This window comes from Epinephelus moara, chromosome 21, assembly GCF_006386435.1.
Source record: "Epinephelus moara isolate mb chromosome 21, YSFRI_EMoa_1.0, whole genome shotgun sequence".
Classification (NCBI taxonomy): domain Eukaryota; kingdom Metazoa; phylum Chordata; class Actinopteri; order Perciformes; family Serranidae; genus Epinephelus; species Epinephelus moara.
Window position 1 is genome coordinate 21,717,163 of NC_065526.1, and position 15,934 is coordinate 21,733,096.

General features: G+C 40.6%; 1 protein-coding gene across 3 annotated transcripts in view; it reads right to left on the reverse strand.

Moving 5' to 3' along the window:
* Positions 1 to 8,897, reverse strand: part of adcyap1r1a (adenylate cyclase activating polypeptide 1a (pituitary) receptor type I) — a 42,295-nt gene extending 33,398 nt beyond the window's left edge. The window contains exons 1-2 of one of the 3 annotated variants that reach the window (XM_050074642.1): positions 8,634 to 8,897; positions 2,520 to 2,696 (exon numbers count right to left, since the gene is read on the reverse strand). In XM_050074642.1, the coding sequence (XP_049930599.1) occupies positions 2,520 to 2,561 (42 nt within the window). In that variant the 5' untranslated portion in view covers positions 2,562 to 2,696; positions 8,634 to 8,897. The remainder of the gene's footprint in view (positions 1 to 2,519; positions 2,697 to 8,633) is intronic. The other 2 variants (XM_050074641.1, XM_050074643.1) reach the window with 2 other exon arrangements.
* Positions 8,898 to 15,934: the final 7,037 nt, after the last annotated feature.

Here is a 15,934-nt window from a genome sequence, read left to right on the forward strand (position 1 = left end):
GACAGAAGCCATGCTGGCTAAACAAAAACAGAAGCAGATACTGAAGAGCTCACTTTTTCATGTTGTCAGGAGTGTTTGATATTATTTAATGAAGCAGACGCTGGCGTTGCTTGAGAGAAAAAACCTCTTTGTACCCGTTGCAAGCATCCATGTTGCTAAGCAGCAGGTAACCAGCTAGGAGCCAATACATATTGTAGGCTTTCCAGAAATATGAAATAATTGGATGCAGATGACTAATATCTGTTTGGCATAAATGCAGAGAGGCCTGTATGATGACAGTGTTCAATATTTCAGTTATGCAACACACATGCACACACTCACTTGCAACATTCCTGAAGAGTGAGCATCTGTAGCTGCTGCTGACATTCCCCGTTTCACAGAGGGGTTATATGCCCGACTATTTATTGCCCGGCCCCAGACCGATTGCACGGCAACCGGCAGAGACTCCAGAAAGTTATTTCTCCCAAACAAGAAATAATTCTGCACATAACTGCCTATAAAACAGCCTATTGTCATTTTTATACTTTGTTTTTTTGTACAGTAGCAAAACATTTTAATTATGGAGCTTTACAGGTGCTGGTGGGCAGATATTTGTTGCTGGACTGAGCCAGGCAAGCTGTTTCATCCTGTTTCCAGCCCTTATGCTAAGCTAGGCTAACCTTCTTCTGGCTGTGGCTTCATATTTAACCGTAAATCAACTGATTTTATTTGTCAGATGTAATCATAGGCTTTATGGTGCAGCTCCAGTGAAGCATATTCTTGCCAGTTCCTTCACTTTGTGCATTAAAAAGAGTTAAAAAAGATATAAATAGCAACAAATATATGTGTATGATGGGAGTGTGGGCAGTTTAAGACAGTGTCTTCATTCAGTATCCTTGTGGCCTGAGGGTAGAAGCTCTTCCTGAGCCTCTCAGTGCTGGTCTGGTCTATCTGGTACCTTCTTCCTGACCTCTGCAGGGAGAAAAGGCCACTATCTGGGGGGGTTGGGATCCTTAATAGTTCTCTTAACCTTGTTCTTGCAGCACCTATAGTACAGCAGAACAAAGGGCTCTTTGAAGGGCCTTGTGGTCCTGTTTGGTGCTCTCTCCTGACCTGGCAGCGATGTTCCCTGTCAGAACGCCCTCGAAGATGCAGAAATTGAGAAGAAATTTGTCAGTATTTGAGGGGAAACCCGAGTCAGTACGCAACACCCAGGTCAGGAACTTCATGATGAGGACACCAAGGTACTCAAAGCTATCCCCCATCTCCACTGAGGCCCTGCTCACGTCAAAGAGGGTGTAGTTCCTTCCCTGCCTCTTCTCAAAGTCCATTATCAGAGAGATGCAAAATCTGTTATCTAACTCTCTGTTTTAATGGAGCATTTTTAGTAAATCACAAGTTTGAATCCAGCTTGTAGAAATTAGGAGACTTCAAAGCTGGTGCAGCCCAGTCCAGGTTAACTGAGGACTGCTAAAACAGGCGCCATGACAACAGTGCACAGGGCAAAGGACAGATCAATTAATTTTTTTTAAAGTGTGCTTCTCATTTTCCTTTCCCCAGTCACTCCTCTCCTTTCCCTTGAACAGATGTCTGTCTAGATAAACCGTCCATTTTGAAGCTGCAGAGCCACGTTTCCCTCCCCCCCCCCAAGGCTATTTTCCAGGGCCAGATAACTCAGTAGCTCCCACAGTTGCGCACGGCACAGATAATAAAACTCCAATTTGACGTCGCAGACCACTGGCCTGGCGTACAGACCCGTTTGACACACAATAAGTACATCACAACAGACGTATCTGCCACATCAGCCGCTGAAGGTCAGCCTGAGACTGCACTGTGCAGAGATGTCAGCTGGAGGAACCCGTCACACATGTTCGGGGGGCAGCGTTAACTCTGAGGTTAGAAAAGATGTTTGTGAAGGTCGCAGTGTGAATTAATTTTAGTCTCCCTAGTAACCATCATTAGACTGGTGAGGGTGTGAGTATAAAAGGATAAAGACATCATTATCAAATTCATAGATAAAGGATGATGTCAGAGTCTCATTTATTTTCAGATGGACCAAAAACAGTTTATGTATCTGTGCAGCTTCACCGGGGAAACTGCTGCTGTGCCGCATCACAGTGCTGGATATGATTCCTCCCACACATCTTGCACAACTCTTCCATTCTGCTTTTTATTTCAATGAGACCGCTAATAAAAGTGAGTCACAGCAGATGGATAGGCAGCTCTCCGGTCAGCCGGGCCATCTGTTATTGTTCTAACAGGCGGCCAGTCGTTTTAGCGCAGAGCTGATCCAGGACCTGTAACGTATGCTGATGTGCTGATGCGGCATATGGTGATTTCCACGCTTCCAGCGCTTGTCACAAACATATGAAAATAAACCAAATCTGAAGCTGAGAAAGTGTGAACACACTCACTCCCTTATGGTTAGGCATTCCTGTATGTGCCGGACCACACACACACACACACACACACACACACACACACACACACACCTACACATGTGCACAGTCTATAGATACATGCACACAAACTCTACTCACCAAGGGCAGCAGAAAGATTGCAGTCAGCAGGTAGCCTCTCATTGTCTCCTGTGAAGCGCTTGTATCCAGAAGGCTCCACAATATATGTGTGTGTGTTTTTGTCTCAGTGTGTGTGTGTTCACAGGGACACACTGAAATTGCTCCCCTCAGCGTCACCACACTTCAGCATCAAGGGCTCTGAAATACAACACACAGAGGAAGAAAATGTTCTGTAAGAGAACAAACAACAACAACACTGTGATACGAGAGTGTCGCCACCGTGTTAGACACCTGCACCACTCTGTCATTTTATTCTATTAGTCAGAGACACAATAAGAAAAGCAAAATGCAGATATGTTACATTGTGATGTGTTATAATACTATGATGTTAACATTTTAAAACTCTTTACTGTTAGTGGATATTTTTTACATGTTTTGTAAACTTAAGTATAGAATAATTGTTGTTAACTGTTAAATTGTTTTAGTTTTTGAGATTGTTGTTGCAAAGTTTTTCCCCATTTCTCATTTCAAATTTTTTATTTAAAAATATCCTCAATATTCCTGACCATAAAAAACCTGGCACTCTCCCAGGTAATGTCACAATCCTATTGGTTTGTTATAATCACAAGTTTTAATACTTTCAACTTTGTTTCAAAGAAATCGTGTTGTGTCTATAGTTTTGGCATAACGGGCGGCTTAAAATACCTAAATAACCATGAGCCTCAGCTGCTGTTACCATGGAGAGGAAACCAGTCAGAGACCTGAATTCAAAACCTGTAGCTGAGAACAACAGACGGCACCATAGTCATCATAATTCATCCTAAATTGAGCCAGAATTTAAACCTGAATTAATTTTAGTGTTGTCAGAAACACTGATTTATTGACACATATTGATCCTGAATGATTGGAACAGTTTCAATACAGCAGTATTGATACACCAATTGTTGTTGTTGTGATGACTTGATGTTGTCTTGTCTTGCTGTTGATATTGCTGAAGCTGCTGTGTCTTGATGAATATGATCTATTTTGTCATTGTGTTGTTTTTTATATATAATAGTGTCCTTTAACAGAGAACTTATTCTGTGTTTCCTGCCCAGGGACTACAGATGAAAATGAGCTAATAGCTAACTCTGGTGCAGCTAAGTAGCTGTGCACTGTCCCTGTTAAATAAATAAATAAATATTGTTCATGTTTACTACATGCCTTCTGCTGTTCTCTGCTCCTAACCAAGAAAGGAAAATGTGTCATTGCAATGTCAAAACATTGTTATATTTATATTATAATACATTTTTTGAATTGTATGCCCTAAATGTCAATGTGTCCTTGTAGCATTGAAAATACAATTGGATATAAATATTTTTCAAGGTACTGGATAGGAGGTAGTGAAAACACCAATCCATTTAAAAAGCAGGTTGCAAAATCCTTTTCCTTTCCATCCACCTGCAATTAGCAGCGTACATCACTGCATTTTAAGCTCTGTGACTGGATGCTTCTTGTCGAGATGCACCTATGAGCTGCAGCTACCTGCTAGCTAAAGTTTTTATACACACAGGTTTGTATCTCCAACTTTTTCCCACAGTAACAGATATTTTCAGACACAGTCAGGGGTGTAAATATAGATAGTGTAGGCAGTGTGATTGCACTGGGGCCCCTGGGTTTAAGGGGCCTGTTGAGAGAACAAGTGATTCAGATTGCCACTTTGGAAATAAATCTGTACTCAAAGATTAACGATTAAAAAAAGAATATTGTAGATTTAAATATGGTGCCATTTGCTTATATGTCCTCAAAAAGGTAAGGACACTATTGTAATCCTAGGTATTCTTCTTCTTTCTTCTTCCGAGGAAATCATACTTCCCATGGGTGAAAACTCACCAAACTTTGCACAAAGGTCCAGTCTCATGCCAGATATCCTCAGCTGTAAACTCAAGCCAATAGTCCTGATGGTGGCGCTACAACCATACGTGCTACAACTTCTCAACTTTCATCAAACTGTAGCCCCAATACTGAAGAAACTTTTGTACATTTAAACCTATTAAAAATTATGAAGTTCATCACTCTGTTTTTTTCAAAAACTGTAAAACCTATTAAACCTATCTCCTCCCACAATTTTTGCTCAATTGACACCAAACTTGCTACAGAGCATCTTCAGACTGTCCTACAAAAACTATGTTTCTCAGATTTTTGATAAATCAAAAATCTGAGAAACGTAGTTTTTGTAGGACAGTCTGATTTTTGATAAATCAAAAATTGAGCCTACAGTGCATCAAAATGTTTGACTGTAAACAGTACTGTAAACATATACATGCAATTCTTGCTAAATAAATCTTCAATGTTCATGAAAAAATGACAAAATTCTAGAGTCATGGTAGATGATGTGTGGCAAATTTCAGAATTTTATCTCAAAAACTGAATTTTGCTCTCATGTGAACAACTGGAGTCAATGTAAAAATGGCAATTTTAAACATCAGTTTTTCACTTATGGAGCAAATCAATCATTGTTACAAACAAATAACCAACATCTCCATGCTGTCTAGATGCAATATGTGTATTTTCAGATTTTTGTCTTAATAACTGAATTTTTTACAGTGGTTTCAAATCTGCCTTTCCATGCACAGATGGCTGCTTTCCTACACAACAGTGAATGGCTTACTCAAAGTTGCTACTTGCCAATTAGCTCAGAGCGGTAGATGACCGTCTTAGGTTCCAGAGGTTGCGGGTTTGAGCCTCAACTGTTGCAGAACCCACATTGTAATGTAAACATCTTCTTGTGCTCCAGCTTATTGCTTAAAATTGCCTGAGCGTGACAGATCACTGCGCAGCATCTTCAAGTCTTTGAAGTCTTTCTGCTAGAAAATCTGCCTTCACATGCTTGAAAATAAACCAAACTTTGCACAAAGGTCCAGTGTCAATACTTCAGTGTGAAACCATCTGAGGCTTCTCACTTTGCACGTAGCTCAACTAGTTAAACATCAGTTTTTCACTTATGAAGCAAATCAATCATTGTTAAAATAAATTACCAACATCTCCATGCTGTCTAGATGCAATATGTGTATTTTCAGATTTTTGTTTCAATAACTGAATTTTTTTTTTACAGTGGTTTGAAATCTGCTTTTCCATGCATGGACAGCTGCTAAACCTGCATGTCTGGCTTAGTCAATTTGTGAAGCTACACATGGACTGACTAATTAGCTCAGTGAGATAGAAATTGATTCTTAGTCTCAGAGGTTGTGAGTTCAAGCCTCAGCTGATGCAAAAGGCAGATTGTGTTGCTAAATGTCTTCCAATTCTTCTGCTTGTTGCTCAGAATTGCCTAAAAATGCCCGGACCCGACCCATCGCTGCGCAGCAGCTATAAGTTTTATTTTATTTTTTGAAATAGTCAGTGGCTATCTAGAACAAAATGATGTGCTTTTTTGAAAGAAGCTACAAAATCTATAAATATAATATAAAAACTGTTCAATTAAATGATTAATTTCTGACTTTCTTTGATATTTGTGTCAGATATACAGTGATGATTGCTGGGTAATACGTATGTTGATATTGTCCTTTGTCAAGTCTCTATTTGTGTCAAGACAATACATGCACAATAGCGTGCACTAGGGTCTGTCATAACTTCCTTACACCAATGGACACAGTTTTTTTTTTTGTTTTTTTTACTGGTGCTTTCAACAGGAGACTTTTATGTCTACAAGACAAATAAATTAGACATTTCCTTACAGAACCACAGATGCCCAGAATTGTTTAGTCTGTGGAACAAGACAATTTGTGGACTTATTCATCTGTTAAACCTTTGAAATTGAAAAATTGATCAAACTGGGGTTGAGACAAAAAGAAGCTTAATTAATCAGCAACTATTTTAATAATCAAAAAAACGTCAAAGTAACTGTGATATGCTGCTTTTTATTGTCTTATGTGATAGTAAAATGAGTCTCTTTAATTTGGGGGGTGTTAGTCACACAAAATGAGCAATTTGATGACATTATTGTGGGATTGTGGAAATAGTTATGAGCACTTTTCATTATTTTCTGACGTTTTATAAACCAAACAATCAGTACTTTAATCAAGAAATAATCATGTGATTTAATCATAATGATAATAATAACAGTGCAGTACAACAATGTGTTGAAGGGCTGCAACTAACAATCACACTCCTCCTCAGTCGTACATGCATCACTTCCTATCTTATCCCAGCAGAATCCTACACTCATAAAAACCCCCTCAATCAAATCTCAGAGGCGACATTTGTTGTCTCTCACCGAGGTTATATACGACCACAAAAGATATGTCATCACCTGCGCTCTAAATTAAAGCAGAAAGTTGAAACAAAAGCGCAGATTTATGGAGGACAAGTTGATCACCAAAGGCAAGAAATTTGGAAGGATCGCATAAATTTACTTCAAGATAATGAAATTCATATGCCTCGGGGTCAGACTTTAAAACACACACCACCCTCCAACTCCCTTCCTTTTATGTCTTACTCATCCACACAGCCTCCTGAAAACACAATGATTCACCGCAAACACAAAGCGCACTGGCCAGCACCAGCAGAGACATATATAACACACATAGGTACAACCGGTGAGACACACACACACACACCCAAACCAGCTAAGCTAATTCATGCACACACACAGACGAATTCCTCTCTGTGTCCCTTCCCTCTAGTACCAAATCCAATTACCTCTAAAGCATCTCTCGGATGCTTTATCAAGTAATAGGACAGGCCGTGCTCGGAGGAGAAACCCGGAGATATAGAGGAGGGATAACGTGTGTCAAGTAGGGCTGGAAACTGTTGAAAAACACACAATCAGGCATAAGACAGATACTTTCCACACATGGTATCAATTAGCTACATTTCTCTCCAAAATGTCACAGCAGTCATGTTGCTGGAGGCTCCAAATGAAGTTAAGAAACAGTCCTCCGGAACAAATCCATATGGCTTTGGCATGAGGAAGCACTGGTGCAGGGAACAGCAGAAGGGGTTGAACATCAAAACCACCCTGAGGGCAATATGGCAAGAGAATCTTTGCTCAGCACTGGATACATGTGTACAAGCTTTAAAGGCGTGGGAATTTTGAGACATATTTAAACAATGTTCAGCCCCAGTATTCATGTGAAAACTGAGGAAGTGAAGCACTAAATGTGGGTTTAAATAATGCACTGATTTAATTGTTTATTTTTCCAGAAGTACTTAAGAAAAGACACATGGATATAAGAGTTCTCATGCGGATTTCCAATCATAATAATGGCTGAACTTGACCAAAAACAGACCGAGTGGGAAAATTGGGAACCACATCAACTATGTGTGTGTGTGTGTGTGTGTGTGTGTGTGTGCGCACATGCATAAAGCTGTATCTACAGAGAAAAACAAGAAGCTCCACTTAATGATTCATCTCCACTGTAAAGGGAATTTTAAAGATCTGTCTGCACACACCAGCTTCCTTCTCATGTGTGTTGAATGCCGCTCAACATCGTGCTGCATTAATAATTCATCCCCAGTTTTAAACGATCCCAGTAAGACAGGAGTACGCCTCCAATTAACCCAAATGCAAGTCTGTTAAAGCCTAAAAGGGGGGGTTGCGTGTCTGTCAGTATGCAATCACGCAGCCATTCAAAATCATTAGTTCCAGGCAGCTTTGTGAACATGTTCAGTTAATGTTCCTGTGCCATAATAAACAGGCCACATACAGCAGGATTAACAGTTTATCTATGGAGTCTTTTCTTTTTATTTAAATTACAGCTTGCAGAATGTCACACACGGTTTGTGGGAGAAAAATGCAACAGTCTAAATTACAATCAGTGACAAATGATTTTCCCCTTGGTGCTGCAGAATCAATACACTAATTTTGCCCAGCCTTTATCCCTTCTTCATACACGTTTTATCCATCAATGCATGTGGATGACCTTCGCTTTGCACATGGAAACATCAGCAAGAAAAGCGTCCACCTACTGAACACTGCCTCTCCTGAAATCCATCCCCAGGTTGCCTCCTCATTTAAGAAGAAATATGCTTTTTTAAATACATATAGCCTCGGGATCAGTGAAAGCCTCCTTAATTGATCAGCCGCAGCCAAAGCCAGAGATGTGATTAAGAGCGCGCAGCACTCGGCGTGCAAAACAAGTCAAAGCAACTTACCGATGCGTAATTTTCAGAGGCGCAGATATCTACACATGAAGCCATCGGTATTCACGCATCCCCGCCGTGTTTGGGTGTGATGGTGTTTTCGGAGAACACGTTGTTTTACTCCTAAAACGGTCGGTCCGGAAAACGACAGGTGCCTTTTTGCTGCTGTTATTGCTGCTGCTGCTGCTGCTGCAGGACGCACTCACCGCGTTGGCTGCTGCTGCGGCACCACGACGATGTGGAGGAGGAGGTGGAGGAGGAGGAGGAGGAAGAGGAGGAGGAGGAGGAGGAGGAAGTCAGCTCCTTCGGGATTCGCACCTCGTCAGACACAGAGACAACAAAGTGAGACAACAGTTTAGTCTACAAATGCAGCTGGAGGGGAGAGAGTTTTGTTTTGTTTTTTAACAAAAAAAAAAAAAAAGTCTGAACACTGGGATGTTGAAGTGAAAGGAGAAACGATCGCGTCCTTATGCGTGGGACTTTGTTGCAGAAAATAAACTATTCATACAGCTCTGACATTTGCGCCTGCGCCACTCAGACGCTCCAGAAGGCGCAAGGTCCGGTTCCCTGCTGGGTGAAATTTGAGAGGCACTGAGCCGGCCCCATGATGTGTGTGACTCACGTTTAGTCAAAAGTTGAACATCTGAATTCCCGCCTGTGTTCCACATTAATCCAGAAATGCTGGTTAGTCAGGCTGCACTGTGGCATTTTGGTTCAAAACGCAGCCGTGTTCCCATTAAAGTGATTTGTAGCTGCCTGTGTGGCCGCTGGCAATCCTGTTTACTTTCAGCACCACGGACAGCGACCAAACAACCGCTTCAGGGCATCGATGGACTCAAAGCAAAAGTCCATTACAACATTTTATCTGAAAATAAACAACAGTCTGAATACTAAGAGCTGCTTTAATTCAATCTCAACAGGATTGATCCGTGCGGTGGCCTTGGACCAGAGTCTCTGTATGAAGGGGCTGTTAGCTGTTGTTGGTGAGTCATTGAAATGACTACAAAGAGATGCAAAACGAACAGAGAGACAAAGCAACCACACACTGATGCAAAATGACCACAAAGGGACATAAAGCAACCACAGAGATGCACAAAACTACCACAGAGGCAAAACCACCCCCAAAAGGTCATAAAGCGACCTCAAAGAGATGACAAAGAGACATGACATGACCGCACAGGATGCAAAAGACCACGAAGAGACACAAAACAGCCATTGAGATCCTTAAATTAACACAAAGTGACCACAGAGGCAAAACAACCACAAAGAAACACAAAGCAACCACAAGGAGACACAAAACAACGACAAAAAGATGCAAAATGACCACAAAGAGACATAAAACAATGACAAAGACACATGAAATAAGCAAATAAGATGCAAAAAGGACCACAAACAGACAACAAACAACCCCAAGAAGACACAAAATGGCCACAAGGAGACAGAAAACGATGTCAAAGACACATGAAATAACCACACAAGATGTAAAAAGGACCACAAAGAGACAGAAAACAACCACAAGAAGACATAAAATGGCCACAAGGCGACACAAAACAACCACAAAGAGATGCAAAATGACCACAAAGCGACGACAAAGACATATGACCTGACCAAACAAGATGCAAAAAGACCACAAAGAGACAAAAAATGATCACAGGAAGACACAAAATTGCCACAAAGAGATACCAAAATAAACCACAAGGAGATAAAAAATGACGACAAAGAGACATAAAACAAACTCAGAGATGCACAAAACAACAAAAATACCACAGAGGCAAAACAATCCTAAAGAGTCACAAAGTGACCACGAAGAGACGCAAAATGACCACAAAGATGCTAAATGACCCCAAAGAGTATCAAAATGACCACAAAGAGACACAAAATGATGACAAAGACACATGAAACTGACCACACAAGATGCAAAAATACCACAGAGACACCAAAATAAATCACAAGGAGAGGCAAAAAGAACACCAGTGGCTCAAAATGACCATAATGACACACAATAAAACCACAAAGAGACAACAAATGACCACAAAGAGATGCAAAACAACCAAAAAGAGACCCAAATGACCACAAAGAAACATAGCACAATGCAAAACAACCACAGAGAAACACAATACGACCACAAGAAGATACAAAAGGACAACAGAGAGACATAAAATGACCACAAGGAGATGCAAAATGACCCCAGTGAGACAAAAAACTACCACAAGGAGAAATAAAATGATGACAGAGATGCAAAATGACCACAAAGAGACACAAAATGACCACAGTGATATGCAAAATGACTCCAGTGAGACAAAAAACTACCACAAGGAGACATAAAATGACCACAAGGAGATGCAAAACAACCACAAAGAGACCCAGATGACCACAAGTTAATGCAAAACAATCACAAAAAAACCCACAAAATGACCACAAGGAGATGCAAAATGACCACTGAGAGACATGCTTGACCATGGTGATTTGCAAAATGACCACAAAGAGACAGAAACTGAGCACAACAACCACTAAGAGACACAATACAACCACAAGGAGATGCAAAATGACCACAAAGAGATGCAAAATGATGACAAGGGACATCAAATTATACAACACAACTTCAGAGAGACACAAAATGACCACAAGGAGATACAAAATAACCACAAAGACACAAAATAACCACAAGGAGATGCAAAATGATCATAAAGGGACAAAAAAAAAACAATGACAAAGAAACCCACAACAACTACAAAGAGATGGAAAATGACCACAAGCATGTTTGTAGTCATTTTCTGTCTCCTCTAGTACAGGGGGTGTGGGTGTTTGTAGCCCCTGATATGATACTATGATAATACAGCTTATTATTGCCAAGAAACAGGGTTTGAAACGTGAGTATTAACACATTTTTATTAATTTTTAAGGCCCTCCCTTCTTTAAAACTGTGCTCCAGTCTGGCCCCCTTATTCAGTTTCTAAACCTGCCCCTGGATCCAGGCGAGACAATTTCCAGTGGCAGCTATATGCAGGACAGTGTTTTGAGTGCAGGAGTGATTGATCACCCAGCTGGGGCCTTTTGATGGCTTGGCCATAAATCAATGAGGCATAAAAAGTATTAAACCCTGCGATGATGTGGGTATTCTCAGAGAACAAAACAGAAAACAGGAAATGCCACAATGACTGACTTGAAGACACTTGCCCAATCAAAATATATTAAATGCTGAGGGGGAAAAAAAAAAACAACCCATGAAAACGGCTGATTGGATGAGGGGTAGTGACGCACGTCTCCTGCTGTTCCCGGAACATTTTAACAGTGTTACTGGCCTCAAGGACATCCATGGAAATGCTCCCATTGAGAGAAATTCAGAAATTCTCTGCTACTGCAGTCAGCAATCTGTGGGCTATTTTTGTAGCATAATAGCAGGTAAGACAATGATTTGAGGCTTGTTTCCATGGAAAACACTCAGCTGCATCTTTCAGTGGCTTCTAGTGTTTTGACTCTCCAAATCTGCATGAACTTTAGACGAGGCAGCGAGGCAAAGACAGTCTGTCACTGCTGTGATCATTGCAACTGTGTGAGCAGAATAGAAACAGAGATAGACAAAAAAATAAATAAATATCACCATGTTTTTTTCAGAAATATCTCCACAGACAGTGTCCTTATCATGGTTACAGCATGAAATAATCGATTTAAGGTTTCAGGCATTAGCCCAAGGACATGGTGACATTGATGGTCAGGACCATAATTGAAATGTCTGTCAGTGTCAAAGGTCAAAGCAGCAACCTTCTGGCTATGAAGTGGCCTCTCCACCCTGAAAACAGAATACTAGAGATGGTTATTTCATATATTTAAAAGCATATTTTCAACAAAAATGGCTTAGGCTGGGATCAGGTAGATTATATTCTGTTTGTATAGTTTAGGTTCTGTAACCAAAATGCAGTTCCCACGAACTGATGGGAAGAGTTTCTTTCTTGTTTGTTGCTTTATTGACATAAGTCAGTCTCTTGAAAGCGCCCCATTGTGCCGCCACTCAATGAGCCTCTCCACAGGACACATCTCCCTCTCTCTGTCTGTCTCCCTTCAGCCATTGTACAACAATCATACTGCTGGATTGCCATGGCGACTCGTCTTCGACAGAATGTGGGAGAGAAGCATCAGTTGGTTGAGTGCTGAGCCCATTTATCCACCTCATCTCGGAGAGGACGCTGTGGGGAACCAGACCTCATCCTAACCCCCCTGCCCCTCTTCATTCTCCTCCCACATATCTGCCTCCCACTGAGTGTCCTACTTGTGGAGGATTAATCAATCGGTGATGCACATGAGCCGAAGGCAAGACTTGACAAAGATGAGACAATTCAAAATTCAACCCATTTTTATCTTTTTGTTTCTTTTTTTGTTTTCATTTTTTTGACCTTGTGTGCGTGCAAATAGTTTTGCTAGTTATGCACTTTGTCTCTATGAAAAGCGCTATATGAATGAATTTTACTTACTTACTTTTAACCATTCATTCAACAGGGAGAGCGTCTTGATTGGATGACTGATGTTTAGATTTTCCCCACAAACTGACGAACCAGCATGGCTAGAAAACATAAACAAAAACAGGCACAATGGACAGGAAGTTAACAGCCCACCATACTTACATCATCAGCCCCCTTCACTCCTTGGTCCAGAGGCAGGAGCCCTGAAGGAAATGCCAAGTTAGCATTTAGCTAGCTATGAAAGTTGTGTCTCAAATCGCCTACTTCTGTACTTACACTTTATATTAGGGCCCGACCGATTTATCGGCCGGCCGATTATAGCCATTAGAGAATAATCGGCAATCGGCCAAAAGTTGGCTGATTGACGCTGATGTTAACACTTATATTTTCATCACTAATAAAATGCAGGGGATATGGTATTGAACCTACCTCTGTTAAACTGGCAATAATAAGAAGAATTCTGGTACTGTGAACATATATGTGAATGTCCTAATTCATGTAGAGTTTGCATGATTATTTTATTTCCCAGAGGTTTACTGCCTTTTTGCACATCATATTTTTGATTTATTTTGTGTTCAAATTGTTCATATGCTGCTTGTTCCACACAATGTCTGATAATAAAAGTATTTGAAATTGTAAAATGTGCTTCCTTCATTTTATATCTTTGTAACGAGTGTTTGAACTATATTTAAGCCGTGAAAAGCAGGTATTTCGGGGGGTTTTAAATTGAAAAATGTAAAAAGTTAATCGGCCGATATATCATTTATCGGATTTTTTTATTCCATAATATCGGAATCGGAATCAGCCCCAAAAAATCCATATCGGTCGGGCCCTACTTAATATTCTCAGTACATAAGTGCGTTCACACTGAGAAGTATGGAAAAATGCAGTGCACTATGGGTACTCGGATGGTGCACTCAAAACAGTCAAGAAGTTGAGTGTGGAACTATGGACACTTCTCGCACTCAATGGTAGCCATCTTGGCTACATAGTGGAAGGGGAGGGACCACTTTTCAAACTGGAAACTGATGTTTTCTGCACTAAGCACCACCATACTGTTGTTGGGTATAAGCCAGCAGTATGTTTATTGGGTTAATTTAGCAGTCTGTAATGATTTGGTACGGCGAACAATAACGCAAATGTTAATGCCAGTTTGCTGACTAGCTAATTTGCAGTCGTCATTTCTGGTGAGTGCACAACGGCCGTGTTTGGTTTGAGACAACACTACCCTGTCGAAATTCGTGCACTACGCCAATAAGCACATAGTGCACATAGTGGAAGAGTACTAACGGAAGTATGTGATTTGAGACACAGCATAGGTTAAAACAGACGTCATTAAGGTTAGGGTTACATCTTCATATTTATGATGTGAACCACAGTTTCATGTATAATCAATAAAGTAAATGAATAAAGTAGATTATTGCTATGTTTGGCTGTATCTTTATTCACCACAATGTAGCATTGTAGCACGGTACAAATAACCATTACATAGGTAGATCTGTCTCCTACTGGTGGTGTCCACTCAGTTTACAGAGGCTTCAGGGTGAGATAGTGAAATTCATCTCAAACTAGTTCCTACATTGTGATGATAAACAGTTTATCTAAAATATAGCACTGTGGGTGAAGATACATGCAGTATATTTTGTTTGTCAAGTTCGCCATCACTGCAGGACATTGCGGTCTTAATTTGTTGTCATTAGAATAGGTGTTTTTTAAATATTTAAGGTCCTGTGTGCATTTTAACATTACCAAATCACCACCACCATTATTTTTGATACATTTGCATAATTACCACAAACATCGAGACCGCCGCCAAGACGATTGGCAGCTTCAACCGGCCTTTCCGCTACACTTTGTGTGCTACGGGGTTAAGATTTCACAGGAGGTCTCCTGGATTGCTTTATGGCACAAAAAAAGAAGGAGGAAGAGGAGGAGGGCTGCTGATCTTCCAGTACAGAAGGACTCAATGTTTTCTCGCAATGGCAGATGGTGAGATGTGCAAAAATTCTCAGTTACGAGCTCTCGCCCTCTTTCTTGCTCTTAAAAACAATTTCATGTGGAGGAATGCCAGTCGGTTGGAAGGACGCAGCGTGGTTTGTGGGAAATGAGTGGGAAATTTTATAAGGCATGAGCACCAACCAACTAAATACCATTACCATGTCAGATGAGCTGCCTTAAGTATGATATGAAAAAGAAAGTCTGCTATGTGCAATAACTTTTTAAAAGCAAGTTCTTGCAAATACACCATTGCCAACCAGATTATTCCAGGACTCTTCACCCACATGTAATTAGCAGTAATGTGAGAATGATATACTGAGGTTGATAGGTAACACATGGACCCTTTTATGATATTTAAAAGGTTCTTTCAGGTGCTTTTTTCCGAGGCCCTCGGTGGCGTTATGACAGTGTAGGGCCTGGACCTCCATTTTGTTCCTGACAAGTCCGTTCAAAAGCTTTTGATTGCCTTTAATGTGCGGCTGGCAGTGTGGATTGACTTCTCTGAGCATGCTGATATAATTGCAGGTTGTCAGAGAAAGGAGAAAAGCAGCTCAACGAAATGTTCTGTAATGGATGACACGTGTCGTCACGAGGTCTTTTCACTGGTGTGGGAGAGGAGAATGACAAATCACGCTTAAGAAGACTCTGTAGGGGAGAAATTAGTGTGTATGTGTGTGAGAGAGTGTGTGTGTTTCCGGGATTTAGTGTAAGTTACAGTGTTCAGGCATTTCCACTGTTGCCAGTCTAAGCAACAATAGTACATAAAGGAAGATGAAGGAAAATAAATGTTAGTTATAATTATGTTACTACAATACAAAGATAATATTCACCTACTGTAAAGACACAGTTGAGACATTA